Raw genomic sequence first — 21,139 nt, 5'->3', positions numbered from 1 at the left:
TGCGGCGTCAAAGCCAGCAGTGGCGGTGGAGAAGAACAAGATTTCAAAAGCCATTGAAAAGAAAGAATCCGAGTTGCTAAACCAAAATAGCTCTGATAACATAATGTTTGATTAATCCACCCCTCCTAAATGGTATGAAAATTATCTTATTTATAATCAAATAAATATGAAAATAACAATAAATGGAAGGATAACTATAATTAAAAGGCAGATATTTGCCTTATAATAAAATATCAAATATAATATATATGGGAAGCTATAATTTATTACTAAATATCCCGTCTGTCGAGGTCAAATTCCCCGGAGAATTTTTTTCATTTAAAAAAAATAGTTATTTTGAAGTTTTTATTTTTTAATATAATATTTGGTTAAGAATGAGAAATAGAATTAAATTTGGAATGAAATGTGTGTTTTAAATAGAATACAATCTACCGAACTAATATCTACAGATAAATAAAATATAAATTAATTAAATATTAAGAATAAAATAAAATAAAATATCCTCTAAATCGAATTATATAGGAAAGAATATTAAAATATAATATCTAAGATATAATTCATAAATAATATATTATCTAAAAATTAATATATTTGCGTAATTAATTTCTAAAAATTCAAGCATAATTTTTAATAATTTAAAAAAAAAATTAAACATGATTTTGTATTTAAATATTACTCTAAAAAAAACAACTAATTAGTCTTTTTCAATTAATATTTTTTAAAAATATTTGTTAAAACTATCGTACATTATGCATGGTGGGATTTGGACGAGACAAGAAATATAATTTTGGTCTGACCCTATTTATCTAACTGGAAAAAAACGTTCTCCACTCCATCTCCCATTCTCTGTCTACACGGATATTTCCTATCTCGTTTAGGGCAGATCCCTACCGACTAAAATTCTAATTTAACCCGAGTATATTCTAATATAAGTTTAACATGGCCTAATAAAAGAAAATAATAAAATTAACGGATAATAACAAAAATAATAAATTATTAAGAGCTTAGTATTTAAAATTGTAGAAATATCTCAAATGATTCCGATTCTAATTACAAGAATCTTTACATCTTTGACTTAAATTTTGCTTTATCGCATTTATGGATATTAATATTTTTGCGACTATAATTTGATTTTCCGTTTATTATCATGCTAATATATAATTTATTAAAATTCAGTATTAAAAATGATAATTAATACGTCATCATTCTAAATTAATATAAAATTACACCTTTATTGATAAAATGAAAATATTTATACTACTCTGTAACATCCTAAGCAGATAATGTCAGACTTTCTTTTCACACCTTGTCCTTAAACTTTTTAAAACACGTCTCGTAGAGAGAGATTTTCACACTCTTATAAAGAATGTTTCGTTCTCATCTTCAACCGATGTGAGATCTCACAATCCACCCCCTTTTGAGGCCAAGTTCCTTACTATCACACCGACTCGTGTCGGCTAGGATGAGATTTCCACTCTTATAAATAATGTTTCGTTCTCCTCTTTCAACCGATATGCATCTCACAATTCACTCTCCTTCAGAACCCAGCGTCCAGGTTTTCATACCCTTATAAAAAATAGTTCGTTCTTCTCTCCCACCAACAATCGATATGGGATCTCACAATTCAGTCTCCTTCGAGACTCAACGTCCAGGTTTCCACACCCTTATAAAGATTGTTTTCTTCCTCCCAAGCCAATACGAGATCTCACATCAACACAGGCTTACAACATGCGAAAATGAAAGAATTTAACTTTCTAACCTCAGTTAAACGACACGTGAAGATAGCTCAAATTTAACTCCGACTTAGACCAATTATCAGTGAATCTCTCTCTCTAAAAACGGGACATGTTTGTAAGGAAGGGGGCAATAGAAAGGCATAGAGTCCTCCTAAAGATTCCCTTATTCATTCAAATCATACACCATTTTGGATAAGGTCCTATAATATATATATATATATATGGTGTCCTTCACCCTGCACGATGCCCTAATTAAATTATTATCCCCCTTGTATTATATCAGAGCTTCATAAACTGCCCTCCAATGGCGGCCCTCCCATTGTTAAAGCCCAGAGCAGGTCTGAGGATTTTCTGCTCCATGGCACGTGCTCCCCGATGAAGCTTCACGTGGCCAATGGATATATTGGGCTCTTCAATTCCCATGTGCTTTCCCTTCTTGCTTTTGCTGCAAAACTTTTCCTTTTAATTTCTTTTTAAATCTAATAATTACTAATTAATTACCCTTTTTCTCTTTCTCTCTCTACCCTCTAATTTATTCATCTTTATCAAAAACCCATTTCTATTTTTACTTTTAATTGCAAAACAACTAATGGGTTCTTAAAAAGATTTCAAATTTCCTCTTAATTTAAACAAATTTTATTGTTTTTATTTCTCTTTTTACTTTAAATTGCAAATCGACTATTGGGTTCTTAAAAACATTCAAAATTTAATGTTTTTTTCCCTCTAATATGATGATTTGATGGATGAATTTCATACCAAAGTTACAATTTATCGTGTATTTTTTAATCATTAAATTGGTGTATGTGAAATCTCACATCGGTTGAGGAGGATAACGGAACCATTCTTTACAAGAGTGTGAAAACCTCTCATTAGTAGAGGTGTTTTAAAAATTTTAAGTGAAAATTCAGTCTTCTTTCGTTTCTGGACGGTGAAGTAAGACTAAGCTCATGAGCTTATTATCCTAGGTCGGAACAAGTTGATAGGATCCCCTTTTTTACGTCCCCATGTCCCTCCCGTGTGGCGACATGGGGGCGAAAAAAGGAAGGAGAGGGATGGGGTTTCTCTTTGGCATAGCGGGAGGCTCGCACGACGGGCTATTAGTTCAATACTAGAGCGCACCCATGATAATTGTGTCGTTGTGCCTGAACTGTGAGAGCTCTGAGCTAAGACAAAGTCCAAAAAAGGACCATATCTAATTTGGCAAGAAAATTACCTCCAAAAATATTAATGAATATAATATATCATTATTACAAATAATAGTAATAATAATAATAATAAATAAAGTAAAAATAAACAATTGTCTCTCTGCCAAATATGGTTAATGAGAGAGAAACTATATACTTAATGTTAGCTTAATCCAATGTCTTAATGAGATTAATTAAAACATTAATTAAATATTAATTTCTTTTGTTTTTATTGATAGGGAAAGATTAATTAAATATTAATTTAGTAACCTGTAATCCTCTTGAAAATGCTGCTCTATCAGTAGTAAGATTAAGATTTATGCATTTAATAATAATAATAATAATAATTAATTGAAAAAAAAACATATTTTATATTAAAATTAAGAAAATTGGGAAGGATTCATGTACTATGTCTCATGTCTGCCCACCATGGAAATCATTAGTTTTAAATAAATTAATATTTTTGGGTTTTATTTTTCTTTGCTTACGTGGATTCCACGTGTCAACCCCATGTCAATTGATGATGTGTCCACCCCTCTAATGAGATGTGATGGGACTTTCATTCTACACATTTTCAAGATTTCAACTTTATTTGATGATTGACTTGTTTTTAACCTATTTTTATATTTTATATTTATAAATTAAATTTTTTATATTAATTTATAAAATTATAAAATGGGGTAATTAATTTCTATCCATAAAATTATAAGATTATTATTTAAAAATAAATAAAATAATTAAAGTCATCCATTAAAAATTATAAAATTACATTTTCAATATATATACTTATTTTCGAATTAAATAATAAAATAATATACTGCGGACCGTTAGTTTTAATAGTCCAGCATTGACCACATCCAATCATTACCCAAAAGTCAAACTGGAAATTTCAGATCCAAAAAGTTGATTGACCACCGCAATTTTGGACCTTCGGATCCCATTTTCACATTGATGTACAATGAGCTCGAGTGTAGACAATTGCTCCCCGAAACTGGGGATAGAAGCGTAATTAGGAAAAAAGTAAGGGGGGAAAATATAAAATAAAACGTGTGAATATATAAGGCAGGCTTTGCAAAGCCTATATTGGCTGCTCAGATCCGATCATTATTAAATTAATTAATTAATTAATTAATTAATTTTGAATTTGTTTGAGGATATTTTTCGAGCCCACCCCTCTAAGTCAGCCTTATTGCGAAAGATATGTATTTAGTATTTTCCAAATTAATTTAACTTAATTAATTAATATTATATATATATATTCAGAATGGAAAAGGTTTGGGTAAATGTTATTGCTTTCGTCAACCCTATTGCTTGCATGGAAAGTTCGTGGACCAGTAGGGTGACGCCATGAATTCATTAAAATATATACAATAGGTTGGAGAAATCTTTTAAGCCAACTGGAAGTTCGGATTGGTTTGGTTTTGACTGGAGCAACCCGTATAGAGCTAGAGCTGAATACTGAGACCAACACAACCTTCTATTTTTTAGTTAGGTTGTTGGGTTCAGTTGGGTTGTCATGTTTTTCATAGTTATTTAAAAAAATCTTATTAATGTATAATATATGTTCTTGGATGATGAAAGTTTCACATCGGCTAATTTAGGGAATGATTATGGGTTTATAATCGAAGAATACTATTAATTGATATGAGGCTTTTTAGGAAGCCCAAAGCAAAGCCGTGAGAGGTTATGCTCAAAGTGGACAATCTAATACCATTGTACCATTGTGGAGAGTTGGGTTCGTCTAACGTGGTATCAGAGTCATGTCCTAAATTTAGTCGTGCCAATAGATTAGTAAATCCTCAAATGTTGAACAAATTCCCCTCTTGGGGAAGCCCAATGCCCAATGCAAAGCCCCTATTTATATAACAACCCAAACCCATAGCTAGCCCATATTGTTCTCTTTGGGCTTTTTCTTCTAGTTTTCCCTAAACGCATGGGAGAGAACACCCCTATGAAAAATGTTTCATTTCATCCCGATATGAGATCTCACAATCCACCTCCTTTCGAGGCCCAGCGGCCTCACCAGTACTCTTCATCCTGATATGGGATCTCACAATCCACCTCCCTTCAAGGCCCAGCGGCCTCACCAACACTCCTTCCTCTCTCCAATCCATGTGGGACCTCACAGTTTACCTGACCAAAAAACTAACAATATGCAAACTTACTCAAATTTTCGTTTTTCCAAAAAACCCAATACAACTTTTATGGTTTGAGTTGGGTAATGCAGGTAGATCGAATTGTTGAGTCATATGAACACTTTCACTGTAACGTAATTTACTTTCAAGCATCTAAAACAAAGCTCGACACCTATAAAAAAATAAAAACACACACAAAGAAGAGAGTAGTATGATGTTTGGTATAAGAAACAAAAAAAAAAAAAAAAAAAAATACACACAAAGAAGGAAGAGATATGTGGTTTGAATTTAATGGGCCTTCTTTTAGGCCCAAACCCCATTTCATCACTTTAGTGTTCTCTTTTCTCTATGTCTCAGGTTGGAGCAACACTGTAAGCTTAGTATCACCAATATGAATATCATGTTCGCCCATGGATATCCTTCTCGCCCCTGATTTATCCACCACGCTCAAATACTTGCAAACATGGATGTGGACTTGCACGCGCCGCCTTGTTCCGGCGGCGAGGTGGACTTTCTCGAATGCCACCAATTGCTTGCGTGGTACCCACCTGCCACTGCTAGCTGGCGGGGTTGCGAATACGAGTAGTGTTTGTGACCCGTCTCTGTCGCCTTTGTTTGCCACGTCGACATGGATGACTACAGAGAGGTTTTGGCATTTAGCGTGGGTGACTCGGATTGCCTTGCTGGATAGGGAAGCGGCGGATTGAGATTGGTGGTGGTGGTGGTGGTGGTGGTGGCCGGAGAGGGGGACTTTGACGGTGGTGGGGGCTTTGATGATTTTGTTGATGAAATTTGAGTAGCTTAAGCCGTGGCCGAAAGGGTAAACCACCGGACCGGCGTAGAACCGGTAGGTTCTGCCGGGGTATGATGGAGTTGACCGCATTGCCATGGTTGTCATCGGTAAGTTGGACAGGTAGGATTGTGGGTACCATGTCATTGGTAGTCTTCCACCTGTGAAATTAATAACAGGTATCATCCGTTTTGGCCCGTTACGTATAACCGTCAACTTCACGGTTATAAAATGTATCTGTTAGTGAAAGGTTTATACGCTCTTGTAAATAACGTTTTGTTCCCCTCTCCAATCGATTTGGAGGGATCTCAAGAGCCCAGCGTTTGGCTCTAATACCCTTGGTAACAGCCCAAGCCCACCCCATTAACAAATATTCTCCGTTTTGGCCCGTTATATCATCGTTAACCTTACGATTTTAAAACGCGTCAAATTAGTGAGAGGTTTCTACACTCTTATAAAGAATATTTTGTTTCCCTCTTTAACCGATGTTGTATCTCACACTCGACTCTCCTTGGAGCCACTGTCCTCGCTGGCACACCGCTCGGTGTTTGGCTCTGATACCATTTGTAACAGCCCAAGCCCACCGCTAAAAGATATTGTCCACTCTAGCGCGTGCGTTACGTATAGTTGTCGTCAGCCTTACGGTTTTAAATCGAGTTTGTTAGGGAGAGGTTTCCACACTCAAGAATGTTTTGTTCTCCTCTCCAACGGACGTCGGATCTCACAATCCACCCTCTTTTACTGGCACACAACTCAGTGTCTAACTCTGATGCCATTTATAACAACCCAAACTTATCGGTAACGGATATTGTCCGTTTTGGTCCGTTACGTATCGCCTCTCACGATTTTAAAACATTCTTATTGTTCCCCCGACCGATATGAGATCTCATAGAAACTTAGTCACGTACCTGGATTTGTTGTTCCAAACAGAACATCAGCAATGGCGGCGCCACCGGCCTGACCAGGGTACCCAGCCCACAAAATTGCAGAAATTCGAGGATCATCCTTAGCAAAAGACACATCAATTGGACCTCCGGACATCAGAACCAACACGGTCGGCCCCCTAGAAGCTGCAGCAACTTTCGAAACAAGGTCCTGTTGCCGTCCCGGTAGCAACAACCCGTCTCTGTCTATGGTTTCTGCCTCGATGGATTGGTCCAACCCCACCACCAATACCGTCGCGTCGGCGCTCCTCGCAGCGGCAATGGCGTCACCAAAGGAATCCTCTGTCGTACATGCCACGCCGTCGCAGCCTTTCTGGTGGATGACCGCCGTGTACCTTGCTATTCCTTCCAGTGGCGTTACGTACCCACACGCCACACCTAAAATGGACAATCGATTAAATATATGTTCTCGACCTTAGTTTTGATTTTGAAAGAGTATATATTTTTTTTTTTTTTTGGAGTAAATAACACTAATTAGCAAATTTTTTATTTTTTAAAATAAAAAAGGGGGTTAGTTTTAAGGCCCACATCAGGTAGATATTATCCGTTTTGACCCGTTACGTATAGCCGTCAACCCACGGTTTCAAAACGCGTTTACTAGGAAGATGTTTCCACAACCTTATAAACAATGTTTTGTTCTCCTCTCTAACCAATGGTAGTAGGGTCATACACCGGGCGAAACATTCCTTCTAAAGGTACGGAAACTTGGGTGTGGAAACCTCTCCCTAATAGGCATTTTATAAAACAGTGAGGCTGACGGTGAATGTAACTGGCTACAGCAAATAATAGCTACTAATATCTAGTAGCTGGGTTTGGGCTGTTACAAATAGTATCAGAGCTAGTTATCAGACTGTGTGAGGCATTGGTCGGAGTATGACTAGACCCTCTCCATAGTAGACACGTCTTAAAACCTTGAGGGAAAGCCTGAAAGTAAAAACGTGAAAAAGTGTGCTAGATGTGGGCTTGGGCTAACCCTAAACTCAAAAAAGTGGGCTTGGGCTTGGGCTTGGGCCTGGGCCGTGCAAAGATAAGATCCAACAACTTACCAGCATAGTTGCCAATCATGGTGAGATTGACGTCGGAGTTCGGCCCAATAACGGCGACGGTACGGTGGCGATTGGCGGACAAGGGCAAAGTGGAGTGGCGGTTCTCGAGCAGGACGATGCCCTGTCGGGCGGCGTCGAGGGCGAGCTGTTGGTGGGGCGGAGAACAAACGTCTTTGGGGCCTAAATTTCCGTACGACTGAGACGACGGCGCTCCGTCAAACATTCCAAGCCTCATTTGAACGGAGACCGTGTTAATGAGAGCGTTGTCGACGTCCGTTTCAGTCAGCAATCCTTTCTTCACAGCGTCTTCTGTGTGGACTGCTAAAAAGGGTCCACAGTCCAAGTCCAAGCCGGCTTTAATGGCGTCCGCCGCCGCCTCCTCCGCCGTGGACGTGTAGTGTTGGTTGTCGAAAAAGACTCCGACGGAATCGCAGTCGGAGACGATGTAGCTGGAAAAAGCCCAAAATTGAATTAAATGGTTCGAAGATGAAAAGGGAAGTGGAATTGGAAACTGACCCATTGAGGCGCCACTGATCGCGTATGGTTCCCTTGAGCAAATTAGGGTCAGCGCAAGTGGGGACGCCGTTGACCTGATTGTACGAACACATAACGCTCGCCACTTTCCCTTCCTTCACGCACATCCTAAACGGCACATCAAATGTGTCCACTCTGTCTTGTCGAGTAACCTGTAAATCATTAGGCCCACAATATCTCAATGTCCACCTCGACCCCAAAATAGGCCGGAAAAATGTAATAACTCAACTCCATCACTAGCCGATATTATTAATCTTTAGACTTTTCTTTTGACTTCCACTCGAGTTTTTAAAATGGGTTTGATAGGAGAGGTTTCCACATGTTATAAGAATGTTTCGTTCCCCTCTCTAATCAATATGGAATCTGACAATCCATCCGGTTGGGGTCAGCGTCCTTGATGCCACACCACTCGTTGTCTGGCTCTGATACCAATTGTTATACCCCAAGTTCATCGTTAACAAATATTGTCCTTTTTGGGCTTTCTATTCGAGGTTCTCTAACAGAATTCCACACCTTCTAAAAATGCTTTGTTCCCCTCTCCATGTGGGATCTCAGAATCCATCCCCTTGAAGGTCAGCTCCTCAGTGTCACGCTGCTAGGTATCTAGCTCTGATACAATTTGTTATAACCCAAGTTCACTTTTAGCAATTATTATCTTTTTTGGGCTTTCTGTTCAGACTTCCCCTCTTCTAGACTTCTACTCAAGGTTTTAAAACGCGTCTGTTATAAAGTGATATCATCACAATCCACCTCCTTGGAGGCCAGTGTCCTCTCACTGCCACACCGCTTGATCTGACTCTGGTACCATTTGTGACAGTCCAACCCCATCACTAGTAAATTTTGAACTCTCTGTTGGGCTTCTCCTCAAGCCAGCTAGTAGATTTTGGAGTTTCTCTTCTACCCTTTCCCTAAAAAAAACGCGTCTAATAGGGAGAGATTTTCACACCCTCAAATGTTTCGTTCTCTCCCCAAATGACACGTGAGATTTCACCAAAAAATAATAATAATAATAATAATAATAATAAATAAAATAAAAAAACCACTCAAAATTTTCTATGTTTTTTACTCTACCTTGGCGTTGAAGTGAAACCGGTCGGTGCCGTTCCAGTTGTCCAAATCATAGGCGGTGAAGTGCTTGCAGCAAGCGGCGACTTTGAGGCGGTTGCCGTCGTTTCCCTGAAGGCCTCTCACGTAGCTGGTGGCATACGTACCAGCGACCAAGGGATCTTCGCCGGGAGTTTCTTGGCCGCGGCCCCACCGTGGATCTCGGAATATGTTAACATTTGGGCTCCAGTAAGTCAGTCCAGCAGCGCCGCCGTTGTACATCGCCCTGGCTTCATCCGACACAACCTAATCCAACGGCCATAATGTAAGCGTCACAGAGTTTCCTAAATATTGTCGTTGTCAATGTTTGAAAATCAGTTTAATCTCATTTTCCATAATTTTACTTAGGAAATAATTAATTATTAAGGTTTTTCCATTACTAAATTAAAGTAGCTTTAAAAATGTCAATAAATTAAAGGGACAACCTTATTTTTATTCTAAAACCGTATAGACACGACAAAATTAACTAAATAAATCCCTACTTTTTTATATTTTATTATAATTTTTTTTATCTACTTTAAAAATAAATAAATAATGAAAAAAAAAATAAGAAAAGACGATTAGATTATAGCTTCAAATTCCCACCCAATAATGTCTTTTTAATTTTCATTTTTATATATATTGTTGGATGATGAAAGTCTCACGTCAGCTAATTTAGGGAATGAATACTCTCTCCATTCGTTTGAGGCTTTTTGGGAAGCCCAAAGCAAAGCCACGAGAGCTGAGTTGTTCATCTAACATATATTTCAGTCTAAATTATCGTACCATTGTGAAAAGTTATGTTCATTTAACATATATTTCAGTTTAAATTTTTCAAAATTTACTAAAATCTAAGAATTTCAGTCTAAATTATTATACCATTGTGGAAAGTTATGTTCATTTAACATATATTTCAGTCTAAATTTTTTAAAATTTACTAAAGTCTAAGAATTTCAGTCTAAATTACCGTACCATTGTGATAAGTTGTTCATTTAACATATATTTCAGTCTAGATTTTTTAAATTTTACTAAAATTTAAAAACTTCGAGAAAAAAAACTATTTAATCATTATTAGTTGATTGAAACAATTATTAAACTGCAAACAAATTAAATAATAATGGTAAAAAAAATATTTGTTTTTGAAAATTAAATAATTAAAATAATTTTTAGTTTTTTAAAAAAATTCAACAAATGTAATAGAATTTTTTTTTTTTTTTTTTTTTTTTTTTTTTTTTTTGTTCAGAAATTAAATCCAAATTATGAAAATATAAAAGAGAGAGGGGAAGGGATACCCGTCCGATAGCTTCCCAAAGTGACGCATTGAAAGAAGCAGCGGTGGTGATGACCTGAGGAAAGCCGGTGGCGCCGGGAAAATCGCCGCCGAATTTAGTTCCGGGGCCGACATTTGAGACGCCGTGAAGGGCCTCCGACCACCACTCATATCCCTGAATCCCCAGGCGAGGCACACCCGCCGCATTGTTCACCAGCAATCGAATCTTCTCTTGCAATGTCAGCCGTCCGATGAAATCCTTTACCCTCTCGGGAATCGGCGCCGCCGTCCTGCAGAACGGCAGCCCACTAGACGCCGCGTCATTCGGATCGCAAGCGAATGGCTCACGCGCCCCGCCGCCGTGCCGGAGTAGTCCTAAGAGGACGATGAGTAATAGAATGGTAGAAGGACGAGAGGGGGCGGCGGCGGTGGAAGCCATGTGTTGGACTAGAATTGGGTGTGGAAAGTGGGCAAGGCCAAACCATTATATATAATAATATATTACACAAATAATAAAAAATTAAAAATAATTAAATAATTAAATAATAAACAAAATTTGGTTGAGTACCCAAAATTGAAAACTAACCCCAAACAGAAATTACATCATTATTATTATTATTATATTTAATTTGTGATTATTGACTGAATTTCAAAAAATAAATTAGAATTAATTTCAAATTAAATTTATTGTATTTAACCTCTCTTATTTTCTTTTTTCAATTTAATTATTTTGCCAAACATTAAAAAAACTTATTTTTTTTAAAAAAATATAAGCTTAATATAACGATTGTATAATTAAAAAATATTAGATCGTTATTGTAATCATTATATACGAACTAGCTTGGCTTACAATGCAAGAGAAACAAAGAGAAGCCCATGCTACAGACTAATACTTTCCTTCCCCAACACTCTTTTAACAAGATGGCTACTCGAACCCCGATAGGTTATATAATCTGTGTACGATTTCTGTAATGAAAATGATGGTAATTATGCTGGTTAGTAACTCACGATATCGAGACTTAGTAGAGAGAGATTTTTCATTGTTATTTAAACGGGAACTGAAAACAGGGATTATATTATCTGTCCCGATCTCGTTATGTTGGTAAATTTATGAAGAGAAAAGAAAGAAAAGAATAATAGAAAGGTAAGTTAGGTAAGTTTTATCTGAAAAGGGACATGGAAAGGAAGCCACTATGTATGCACGCACCTCAAGACCGACACAAAATCATATTCATGTGCCAACTCCCAATCCCTTATGGGCACCCCTTAATTTTATGGACACTTTCTAATAAGAATATTCCACAATAAATTATTATATATATACAAAATAATTCATTTTCTAATTTAACCGATTGATGAGCTAATAAGTAGAGATGTCTATGAGTCGGAGGAGGAACATTCCTGTAAAATTCTCCATTTGGGCAAAAAATATAATTTCCCGTAAAAAAATGTAAAACATACAATAAATTTAATGATATTTTCCGTTGTTTTTTTCAATGATAGGTAGAAATAATGGTTTTAGATTTCAGTTTGCATATCATTTTCGAACAATAATATTATAAATCACATTCACCTCTTATGGAAGGAAGAGTGACATTAAATGCTAAATGGGTAATAAAGTGAAGTGATAATGAAGATATCATAATATGAATTTCGTTAATATGTCATGCAAAGCATGGAATAAACCTTTATTATAACTACCAATTTTATATTCATATAAGATTTTTTTTTTAATTTTTTTTTATTATTCAATTTGTGTTTAAACTTTCCCATTATCTTTAATACAAATAAATGGAAAAAATTCATAATTTTTTTTGGAATAAAATGAAAATAGAAAAATAGGTTTGAACTTATTTAGTTTAATAATTATGGGGGAAGAGTCTCGAACGTTTTGACTCTTTAACACGTAATTAGTGTTTGAGTGTGGGATTTATTATATCTAAAATATTTAAAAGAAAGTTAGTTTATTAATAAACCTATGAATTAAAGAAAGATTTAAAGCATAATGATTTCGTTAGTTGGGGATGGATTTTAGAGACGAATTGGGTTCTTCATTTATTTTTTTTTTTTTCTCTTTCCCCATCTTCTGTGATTTTGAGAAATTGATCAACCAAGGACATACCTACCGAACCCGATAAAAATCGAGTTAATGAACATATTACCTAATCTCAAGAATTCTACTCCCGTTGACAATGAAGATAGCTATAAATGATCAAGACTCGTCTTGCTACCAAAACATGCAATATCAATCACTCTACTCTAGGACGATATAATTTCAGTATTAACATTGACTCAAGTACGAGTGTCTCGTCTCAACGCTTTAGCTCAGTCACCTCGGCCTAAAGGGTTTGGTCCACTAGTGACTAGAATTTCGCATCAACACAAATCATATTGTGCTGCACTACACGAATGAGTTCTCTAACTCGCCAAGCAAGGCAAGCGTGTTCATCCAATCTCAAGCCAAACAAGGATGACCTTCCTACCATCCCTGAAACGTAGTGTCTTCATCGTACGAAGATGATTTTTCCCACACAACTGTTGTGAATTACTTATTTGGTGATTCTTTAACCTCCTACTAAGAACTGGTAGGAAATACTTGAATTCGAATACTTGAAATTCCTTGTGATGTTCCACATTGGTTAGGGAGGAGAACAGATCACCCTTTATAAGGTGTGGAAACCTTTCCTAATAGATGCGTTTTAAAGCCTGGAGGGGAAGCTCGAAAGGAAAAATCCAAAGAGGACAATATCTGCTAGCGGTGAATCTGGGTCGTTACATTCCTTTTGCTCAATTTCTCTGTGTCTAGAAGTATTTCACTTTGAGTCGATAATTTGCTCATACAAAAGGTAGAGAAATGGTCACTGTCCAAAAAGAAGGGAAAAAAAAGGGAACTTTTCGAGAATTGAAAGTATATTCCCATAAATTTTATGATACAATTCGTCTAGACTCTGTTCTATAAAATTAGCCGAACACCTAAATCTTCTAATGTCTCTCTCTAAAAGAATGGCAAAAGTCCTCAGAAATCGATTCCAAATTGGGATTCCATCGCTTATAATTCCCACGACCACAACTCAATTGATCAGAACCACTAATTCCACTTCCGATATCCTCTTTCTTTCCTTCCTCCGCCGCCGCGGGCAGCACCTTCGAACCAATCTTCTTCCCTTTATTCTTGCAGCCCAACTCCAAATTCTCCAATTCCACCACTGAAACTTTGGACCCAATTCTCCCTAAAGCCACCAGCACATATATTTTACCACCCACAAGCTCATCATCGGCTTTCAAGGCCGAAATCCGGCGAGTCCGCCGGAGCACGTCAACCGAAGAGATGACATAGCCAGGCCTCTCCAGCATCAGCTCCGCTGCTTTCACCGGAAGCCTAACCTTTTCGATCAGACCTCCATCACTGTCTAGAAGCTTAGCTGCTTGAGTTGAATTCAAAGAGAAACAAGCAGAAAAACACCCCATTTCAACGATTTCAAAGACAAACAGAGAACTTTAAGATTTTGGGTTTCCTTTAGAATATCTAGAGAAAGAGAGATCAAAGAAGTTTTGGGTTTTGAGTTTGAGCTGAAGAACAGAGGATCCAATATCTAAATATATAGTTCAAGAGAGAGGAAGTAGGAAGAAAGTAGTGTAAGAAACGCGGCTGACTACTGTAAGTTAAGTGTAAAGAAGAAAAGAAGAGGTCTTTGGTTAGGAAAGTTGGGACTTTTTTATTCTTCTTTCATTTTTCTAATGTAAGTAAAGGCATCATCTTTGTTGGATCCTTGTGGCCACGGGATTAGAAAGTGGAGCCGACCCAACATTTGCTACAGAACTTGAAAATGAGTTGCCATTTAATGATGATACTGACTTCCATTTGGGACTCCCACCAATCATAAAACCTATTTGACTTTTCAATCAACACGTTTCACGTTCTTAGAAATGGTTTTCAATTTGGTGTTTTATTGGTCTGCCTCTGGTCCCCGTTTGTTGTGGTCTTGGTTTTTATGTGGGGGAGAAACGTTTTTGGTGTTAAGTTTGATCCAGAATTGAATGATTTGTACACAAGGGTTGAATATCTGCGTCAAATGGAACAAGAATCAATAATACTATTGAATTTTCAGTATTCCACCCTACTGAATTTTCTCCTTGAACTAAGAGGTTGCCTAAAAATAGGGAAGGATTGTGCACGGTAAGCCCTGGAAGAGTTTAGTCACTTCACTCTACTAATATAAGATAAGATATCACCAAATCCAATAGTTAAGACGAAGTTAAGACGAGATGATGAAGAGATAGAAGGATTCTACTAATATAGGATAAGATATCACCAAATCTAATAGTTAAGACGAGACGACGAAGGGATAGAAGGATTCTAGACATTTGACGTCACTATAAGGTATCACAAAACTGATCAGTTAAGATGAAACCGGGACAGGACGAGATGAGGATTATAAACAGAACAGTTTTGCAGATTCTCCAGGCTTCACATTCAAAAACCATACATTTTATACTCAAAATAAATCACACAGGCTGTATTGCTTCAAGTACACTTTTAGAAAAGGGAAAATTCTGCTGGCCGAATCTAGAAGAGAAATGCATAAGTGCCAAGCTGATGGCATGGCCAATAAACAAAACAATCGCTGAACAAATTTTACAGAACAGTCATAGAGGTATCAACCTCCATCCACATGGAACCAACAGTACATGTACGCCTAATGCATCTTGTGGCTAGTATAAGCTGTGTCTGTGTCATGGCATAGCTTTAATCATTGGCAAACTATCACCTATTTGATGTACTGAGAAAGCCATTTGAAGCCATCACCATACCCCATTTTTCGGACGATGCTGCACATGAACACCTCCAATGGGCGAACATTCGTGTCTGCTAGGTTTACCTTCCCCTTTCCAGTGGTAAAGTTGGTTAGGCCAAGGTGGTATCGTAATTCGTCCTCAGAGGCAGCATAGGGTATGTCGATCTTGTTCCCCAACACAAGAAATGGGACGTTTGCAAGCGACTCATCAGAAAGGAGGTTATCGAGTTCTTTTTTCGATTCTGCGAATCTCTCCTTGTCATAGGCATCCACTAGGTATACCACGGCATCGACCTGTAACATCCAAATCATATGGTGTGCTAAAGCTAGGTGATAAAGAAGGGTTTTGAAGTTGAAGGTCCCACATAAAATGTCACCTAACATATATCAAGGGAAATAAAATGTAATCCAGCCTAAATAGTGGAGTCCAAGTGTGTATAGTGGTTATGCTTTTGTTTATTCTTTGTTTCCTTTTTTTTTTTTTCCTTTTGTCCATGATGTTTGATGGTATTCTGAGAGCACCTTTAAAGTCGGCTGACAAAGAAAGAAAAAAGTTTCTATTTCTTGTTCTTAAAAATTTAGAAAAAAAATTATGATTATGACTTGAAGAAACATAAAAATTCAAAAAATTGGGCTTAAACTTTCTTTTAGAGGATACATTGAAAAAAATTAGAGAATAACTACATTAGAGTTTGAAAATTAATCCTCTTATCCTTCCAAAAGAGAGGTTTTCACTGCCTACCCTTGTGGTTGAGAACACCTAGAGGATTAGTTTTCATTTTGCAATATTCCACCATGAACTAAGGTTTCTCCCTGCCCTTTCCTCCTTTTAATAAACCAGCACATATGATGTTGTTAGGAATCACGGACCTCCACAATGGTGATATTGTCCACTTTGTGCACAAGCTCTCGTGGCTTTGTTTTTAGTTTCTCCAAAATGTCTCATACCAATGGAGATAGTGTTCCTTACTTATAAACCCAGGATCTTCCTCTTCATTAGCTAATGTGAGACTATTCCTTTCAATAATTTTCAACAATCCTCCCCTCGAACAAAGTGCACCATATAGCCTCCTTTGAGGCCTATGGAGCCCTCGAATAGTCTCCTCTTAATCAAGACTCAACTCTTTCTCTGGAGCCCTCGAACAAAGTACACCATTTGTTCGACACTTGAGTCACTTTTGACTACACCTTCGAGACTCACAACTTCTTTGTTGAGGAATCTATTAACATGGCTAAGTTAAGGACATAGCTTTGATACCATGTTACAAATCACGGACTTCCACAATGGTATGATATTGTCCACTTTGAGCATAAGCTCTCGTGTTTTTACTTTTGGTTTCTCCAAAAGGCCTCATACCAATGGAGATAGTGTTCCTTACTTAGAAACTCATGATCTTCCCTTTAATTAGCCAATGTAGAACTACTCCTTTCAATCCTCAATCCTCAATAGATGTCTTGATGTCCCCCATAAATGCTGTTCTAGTTTCTCTTTTATAAACCCACACATAAGTGCTTAACTTCGGTTAATACTTCCCACACCTAGCCCTCCCATTTCTGATGGCAAAGATATCGTCGCCTATTTGACCAAATTGGCCAATTGTTTTCCTTTGTTATGATCTGCCAAATGAAGTTCCTCGTCCATTTCTCAAGCTTCAGAGCAAGCCTTCTCCGAGCTTTAAAATTAGCATACAAGTAACAAGTAACAAGTAAACAAGTTTGTGTGATAGCCAACACCACGGACTTTCCAAAACAGAAGGGCGGCCTTTTAGTCCTCATTTTAGATTTCTTCATAGTAGAAGAATGGGTACACAATCAGATGTCTCTAGTGGTACTAAGTCACTATTAGATCCCTGAACTTCTCCATCCAGATTTTAGATACAAAATACCTATCAAGCAATTATAATATAGGTAGCTCTGATACATGGACTGTAAATTTTCTACTGCTTGGAGGAATTTCTATCAATCTAGATTATCAATAATCGTACAAAATTTCCTATTGTATTGTTCTTCTTTCCCGTTTGATTTTTCATTTGACCAAAGTACCATATTAAAATCTTCCCAAAACCACCAGAATCCTTAATGGTAGTACCTACTCAAATTCTTCCATTCCCTCTAGATTTCCTTCGTACAACTATTATTGGCGGGACGTAAGTGTTCAAAATCCAAGCAACCTCACCAGACCCTATCTCACATTCTATTTGTAACAGAAAAAAGCCCTTTTCTCAAAGCACCACTTTCTTTTTACTCCACAAGATTAAGTTCCCTCCTAATCGTCCACATGCCTCAACCTCTAACCACTCATTGTAGCTCTGAAATGGTTTCAACGCCCCAGTCAATTCCCGCTCTTGCTTGATATTGGCAACAATTTGGAATCTTCACAACATCCATTCGGTGAATCAATTTGGAAGGATCATTATCTAAGAAAATCAATTTTTTCTATGGGAGCTAAGTCAAACAGCCACCACTTTCAACAAATAACTGCATCGCCTACCCCACATTTCTTCGTCCCCGTACTGCTGCCCGATTGGAAAATTAACCACAGAAGCACATTTTTCTTATTTGCACTTATGCCAACAGGTTTTGGAAGGAGATTCTCTCCACCTGTTGCTGGTCTGTTACATCCTTACCGGCCATCTATTCATTGAAGGGAAGAAATTTCTACCGAGGCATTAATTGAGGCTTTCTTGCGGACTAAATGGACAGAATGAAACAAATGACTATTCAATGAGAGCGGAAGCACCTTTGACAGCGTTTTAGAACAAATTTCCTTTTAGCTTTGTCTTGTAATGTACCCCTTTTTTAACTCTTGTAGTTCCTCTGAACTTTTGTCCTTTTACTATGATTCCCCACACCCCATACAATCCAATTTAACAAATTCATAATGACACAGCTACCCTTACCCTTTGGTCTGATGTTCCTCTTTTCTCATACTTGACCAACAAAATCCCAGGTGTGGCTATTTGGGGTCTAACAAAATAAGAAAAACTTAACTAACATTACACTAAGCTGTTGACCCTTTCCTTCGATCTTGAAACCAGTAGCTTAATTGTACCCTGTTTTGCCCCTCCTCCTTTTATTCCTTTATGCAAATCAGAGAGTGTTGGGCAAGTTTTGTTCCTCCTTTCTATTATCAGTTTTTTCATAGTTTCCAATTTTCCTTGATGTTTTATCTAGATCAATCTTTAAGCATCTATTGGACAAGGGCACTCATTGGGTCATAACCCAACCACAGCTTTCTTCAGAGAACCATGTTGAACGTCAGATAATCTCCTCATCAGCAGTAATTTAGAGGAAAGAGGCACAGTAGTGGGAACATTAAGATCACAACCACTAACAAATGCCGCCTAATTTCTGCGAGAATGAATCCAGAATAGTTCCCTTCAACTAAAACCTCCCAAGTACTAAATCACACATTTATTTCCCATCATTTCCTCATTCCAGGGAGTTAATGGGTAGGTCGATGAGTTTAATCCGGCCACGGAGAATGCAACAATTTTGTCCCTACTATATCATTATTTCACCACTAGCAAGATGCTGCAAAAATTTCTTGCTTCATCTACACAACACACCAAGAGTAAGGTCTTATTTGGTTGGAATGGGTTTAGCAAACAATTCTCACTAATAACTTCTGTCTGTATTTCTCAAATGTCCCACCAATTATCGTGGAAACATAAGGTTGTTAAGACTAATTGCTCTCTCCTAGGTCACCTCATCAAACCTCCTACTCCAGGCAATCTCTTACTCTTTCCTTTTACTTCGACCACATCAGGAAATGATTTAACCCATTCATTAAAATAAAAATAAAAATAAAATAAAATAAAAACTTCCATTCTTCATGGTTTTGTCTACCTGGAATAATCAAGCTTCTCCTCTCACACAAAATCAAAATCTCTAACTCCATCCTCTCTTGTTCAAAAGTTTCTGAAACAAAATTGATCCCCATTCCCATCTAGTCTTCTTGAAACATTTTTATTCCAAGATGTTTCAACCACATCTCCATCTTATCTCCTCTATTCAAACCTTATCTGCCACTATATAGCACTAAAATAAATTATTTCTACTTGATCCTACAGTGACGATTAGTCATTCTTGGTCTAGCTATTACCGTTTGCCATTAATATTGCTTTGTTTAGATTTTTCTGGAGTCTGTACTAGACTGGATTGTCTTGAAGACAAAAAATTATCACTTCATAGAAGAAACATAAAATGGAAATTTTACATAACATATAATGTTTTTTAACAATCTTGCATGCATTATTAATTTAAGGGAGAATGCCAAACACAAGTTTAAACTTCAGCCAAGAACCTCAAGTTTAAACTTGACAAAAAATACAAAATATGCTTCCATGTTTCTGTTTAAGGGTTCACAGAGATCCCAAAACTTAAGAATGAAATATAAATTATAGATACAATTTTACCAAAAAAACTATACCAATTAAACTTTTGCTTTTATTGAAAGTCGGTTTTTACAGAAATGACAAATGAGAGACAAATATATATATATTATACCATTGACATGGAGGAAGATTAAGTAAGCATAATAAACTTACCTTGGCATAATAATCCTTCCAAACTCTACGAGCAATCTGATGTCCTCCCAAATCAAACGCCTTGAACTTAATCTTCCCGATGCTCAACTCCTCCGAAGTAGGATACTGTGTCGGTTGATGCTGTACTAACCTCTGAAGCAAACAAGAGACGGCGCCATTTCCAACGGATCAAATTTAGAAAGCAAAAGAAAATATATATCGCAAAAGATAAATAAGATCTAAATAAACATTTAGGCGTCTAAACCGAACACCAGAAGAAAGCGATGAACAATTTTCAGCTCAAGTAATCGAAATACTTGGCCTCGCTAACTAACTACAAGAATATACACATCTTCTAAGAAATTCAACCAATACTAATTCTCTCCAGACTCACTAACAACCAAGCATAACTCGTCAATCTCACCGAGCAACAATTTTCGCATAAACACAGCAACAAACAGGAATCCACAGAAAGAAAGCATGACAAAAGAGTGAAGGAGAGAGAGAACAGACCTCATCTTTCAACATGTGAAGCAAGGTGGTCTTTCCGGCATTATCGAGGCCTAGAAACAGGATCTTGGCCTCTTTCTGCCAGAGACCGAGGGAGGCCAAGACGCCATAGAACCAGTCCACAAGAAACATAATCGAAGTCGTCGGCGGTGAAAGAAGGAAAACGGAAGTCGATCGGAGGGGAAGAGAAGGGAGGAGGAGGAGGAAGAAGGAGAAGAAACGCGAGGACCAACTATGGCGAGCTCACCGATTGTCTGATATTGTTCACTCAAATTGAGAATGTCAGCATAAAGAGTTAAGAGAGAGAAACCAAAAGTGGGAAAATTCCAAACGCTGGTTGGAAAGGGAATGGAACTTTCTCGAGAATTTTCCCAACATGTAACAAACTAACATATATGATCATTCAACCCATTTTCCCAATGACATGGCTCGACCGACTTTCCACAATGGTATGATATTGTCTACTTTGAGTATAAGCTGACTTGACCGACTCTCTACAATGGTTCGATATTGTCTACTTTGAGCATAAGCTCTCATTGCTTTGCTTTGAGTTTTTCAAAATGACTCGTACCAATGGAGAGA

At 37.3% G+C, this 21,139-nt stretch overlaps 3 protein-coding genes across 3 annotated transcripts; all 3 read right to left on the bottom strand.

Annotated features, from left to right (window-relative positions):
- Positions 1–5,033: 5,033 nt before the first annotated feature.
- Positions 5,034–11,175, bottom strand: LOC111779132 (putative beta-D-xylosidase 2). The gene is made up of 6 exons (XM_023659205.2): positions 10,745–11,175; positions 9,441–9,719; positions 8,352–8,521; positions 7,836–8,284; positions 6,754–7,167; positions 5,034–6,006 (listed from the first exon to the last, which is right to left on the bottom strand). The coding sequence occupies exons 1-6, from the start codon at positions 11,159–11,161 to the stop codon at positions 5,402–5,404; spliced, it is 2,334 nt and encodes a 777-aa protein (XP_023514973.2). The 5' UTR covers positions 11,162–11,175; the 3' UTR covers positions 5,034–5,401.
- A 2,439-nt stretch (positions 11,176–13,614) lies between these two features.
- LOC111778799 (uncharacterized) lies at positions 13,615–14,389 on the bottom strand. The gene has a single exon (XM_023658774.2). It carries the CDS (start codon positions 14,188–14,190, stop codon positions 13,705–13,707), a length of 486 nt encoding a protein of 161 aa, XP_023514542.2. The 5' UTR covers positions 14,191–14,389; the 3' UTR covers positions 13,615–13,704.
- Positions 14,390–15,189: 800 nt separating this feature from the next.
- SAR2 (secretion-associated RAS GTPase 2) lies at positions 15,190–20,901 on the bottom strand. The gene is made up of 3 exons (XM_023659204.2): positions 20,561–20,901; positions 20,069–20,200; positions 15,190–15,812 (listed from the first exon to the last, which is right to left on the bottom strand). The coding sequence occupies exons 1-3, from the start codon at positions 20,687–20,689 to the stop codon at positions 15,492–15,494; spliced, it is 582 nt and encodes a 193-aa protein (XP_023514972.2). The 5' UTR covers positions 20,690–20,901; the 3' UTR covers positions 15,190–15,491.
- Positions 20,902–21,139: the final 238 nt, after the last annotated feature.

The sequence above is a fragment of the Cucurbita pepo genome, chromosome 17 (genome assembly GCF_057944985.1).
Source record: "Cucurbita pepo subsp. pepo isolate OVF chromosome 17, ASM5794498v1, whole genome shotgun sequence".
NCBI lineage: Eukaryota > Viridiplantae > Streptophyta > Magnoliopsida > Cucurbitales > Cucurbitaceae > Cucurbita > Cucurbita pepo.
The sequence above is the reverse complement of the archived record's forward strand: the minus strand, read 5'-3'. Positions and strand labels throughout refer to the sequence as shown.

Bases quoted from the DNA above. Each gene is read 5' to 3' on its own strand.
- LOC111779132 (XM_023659205.2), bottom strand. From the start codon at position 11,161: ATGGCTTCCACCGCCGCCGCCCCCTCTCGTCCTTCTACCATTCTATTA. The intron at 8,285-8,351 runs GTCAGTTTCCAA...GGCTTTTTCCAG, and splicing joins GATCAGTGGCGCCTCAATGG to CTACATCGTCTCCGACTGCG. The intron at 6,007-6,753 runs GTACGTGACTAA...TTAATTTCACAG, and splicing joins GTTTGGAACAACAAATCCAG to GTGGAAGACTACCAATGACA.
- LOC111778799 (XM_023658774.2), bottom strand. From the start codon at position 14,190: ATGGGGTGTTTTTCTGCTTGTTTCTCTTTGAATTCAACTCAAGCAGCT.
- SAR2 (XM_023659204.2), bottom strand. From the start codon at position 20,689: ATGTTTCTTGTGGACTGGTTCTATGGCGTCTTGGCCTCCCTCGGTCTC. The intron at 20,201-20,560 runs GTCTGTTCTCTC...TGTTTGCTTCAG, and splicing joins TTCACATGTTGAAAGATGAG to AGGTTAGTACAGCATCAACC. The intron at 15,813-20,068 runs GTAAGTTTATTA...TGGATGTTACAG, and splicing joins GGAAGGATTATTATGCCAAG to GTCGATGCCGTGGTATACCT.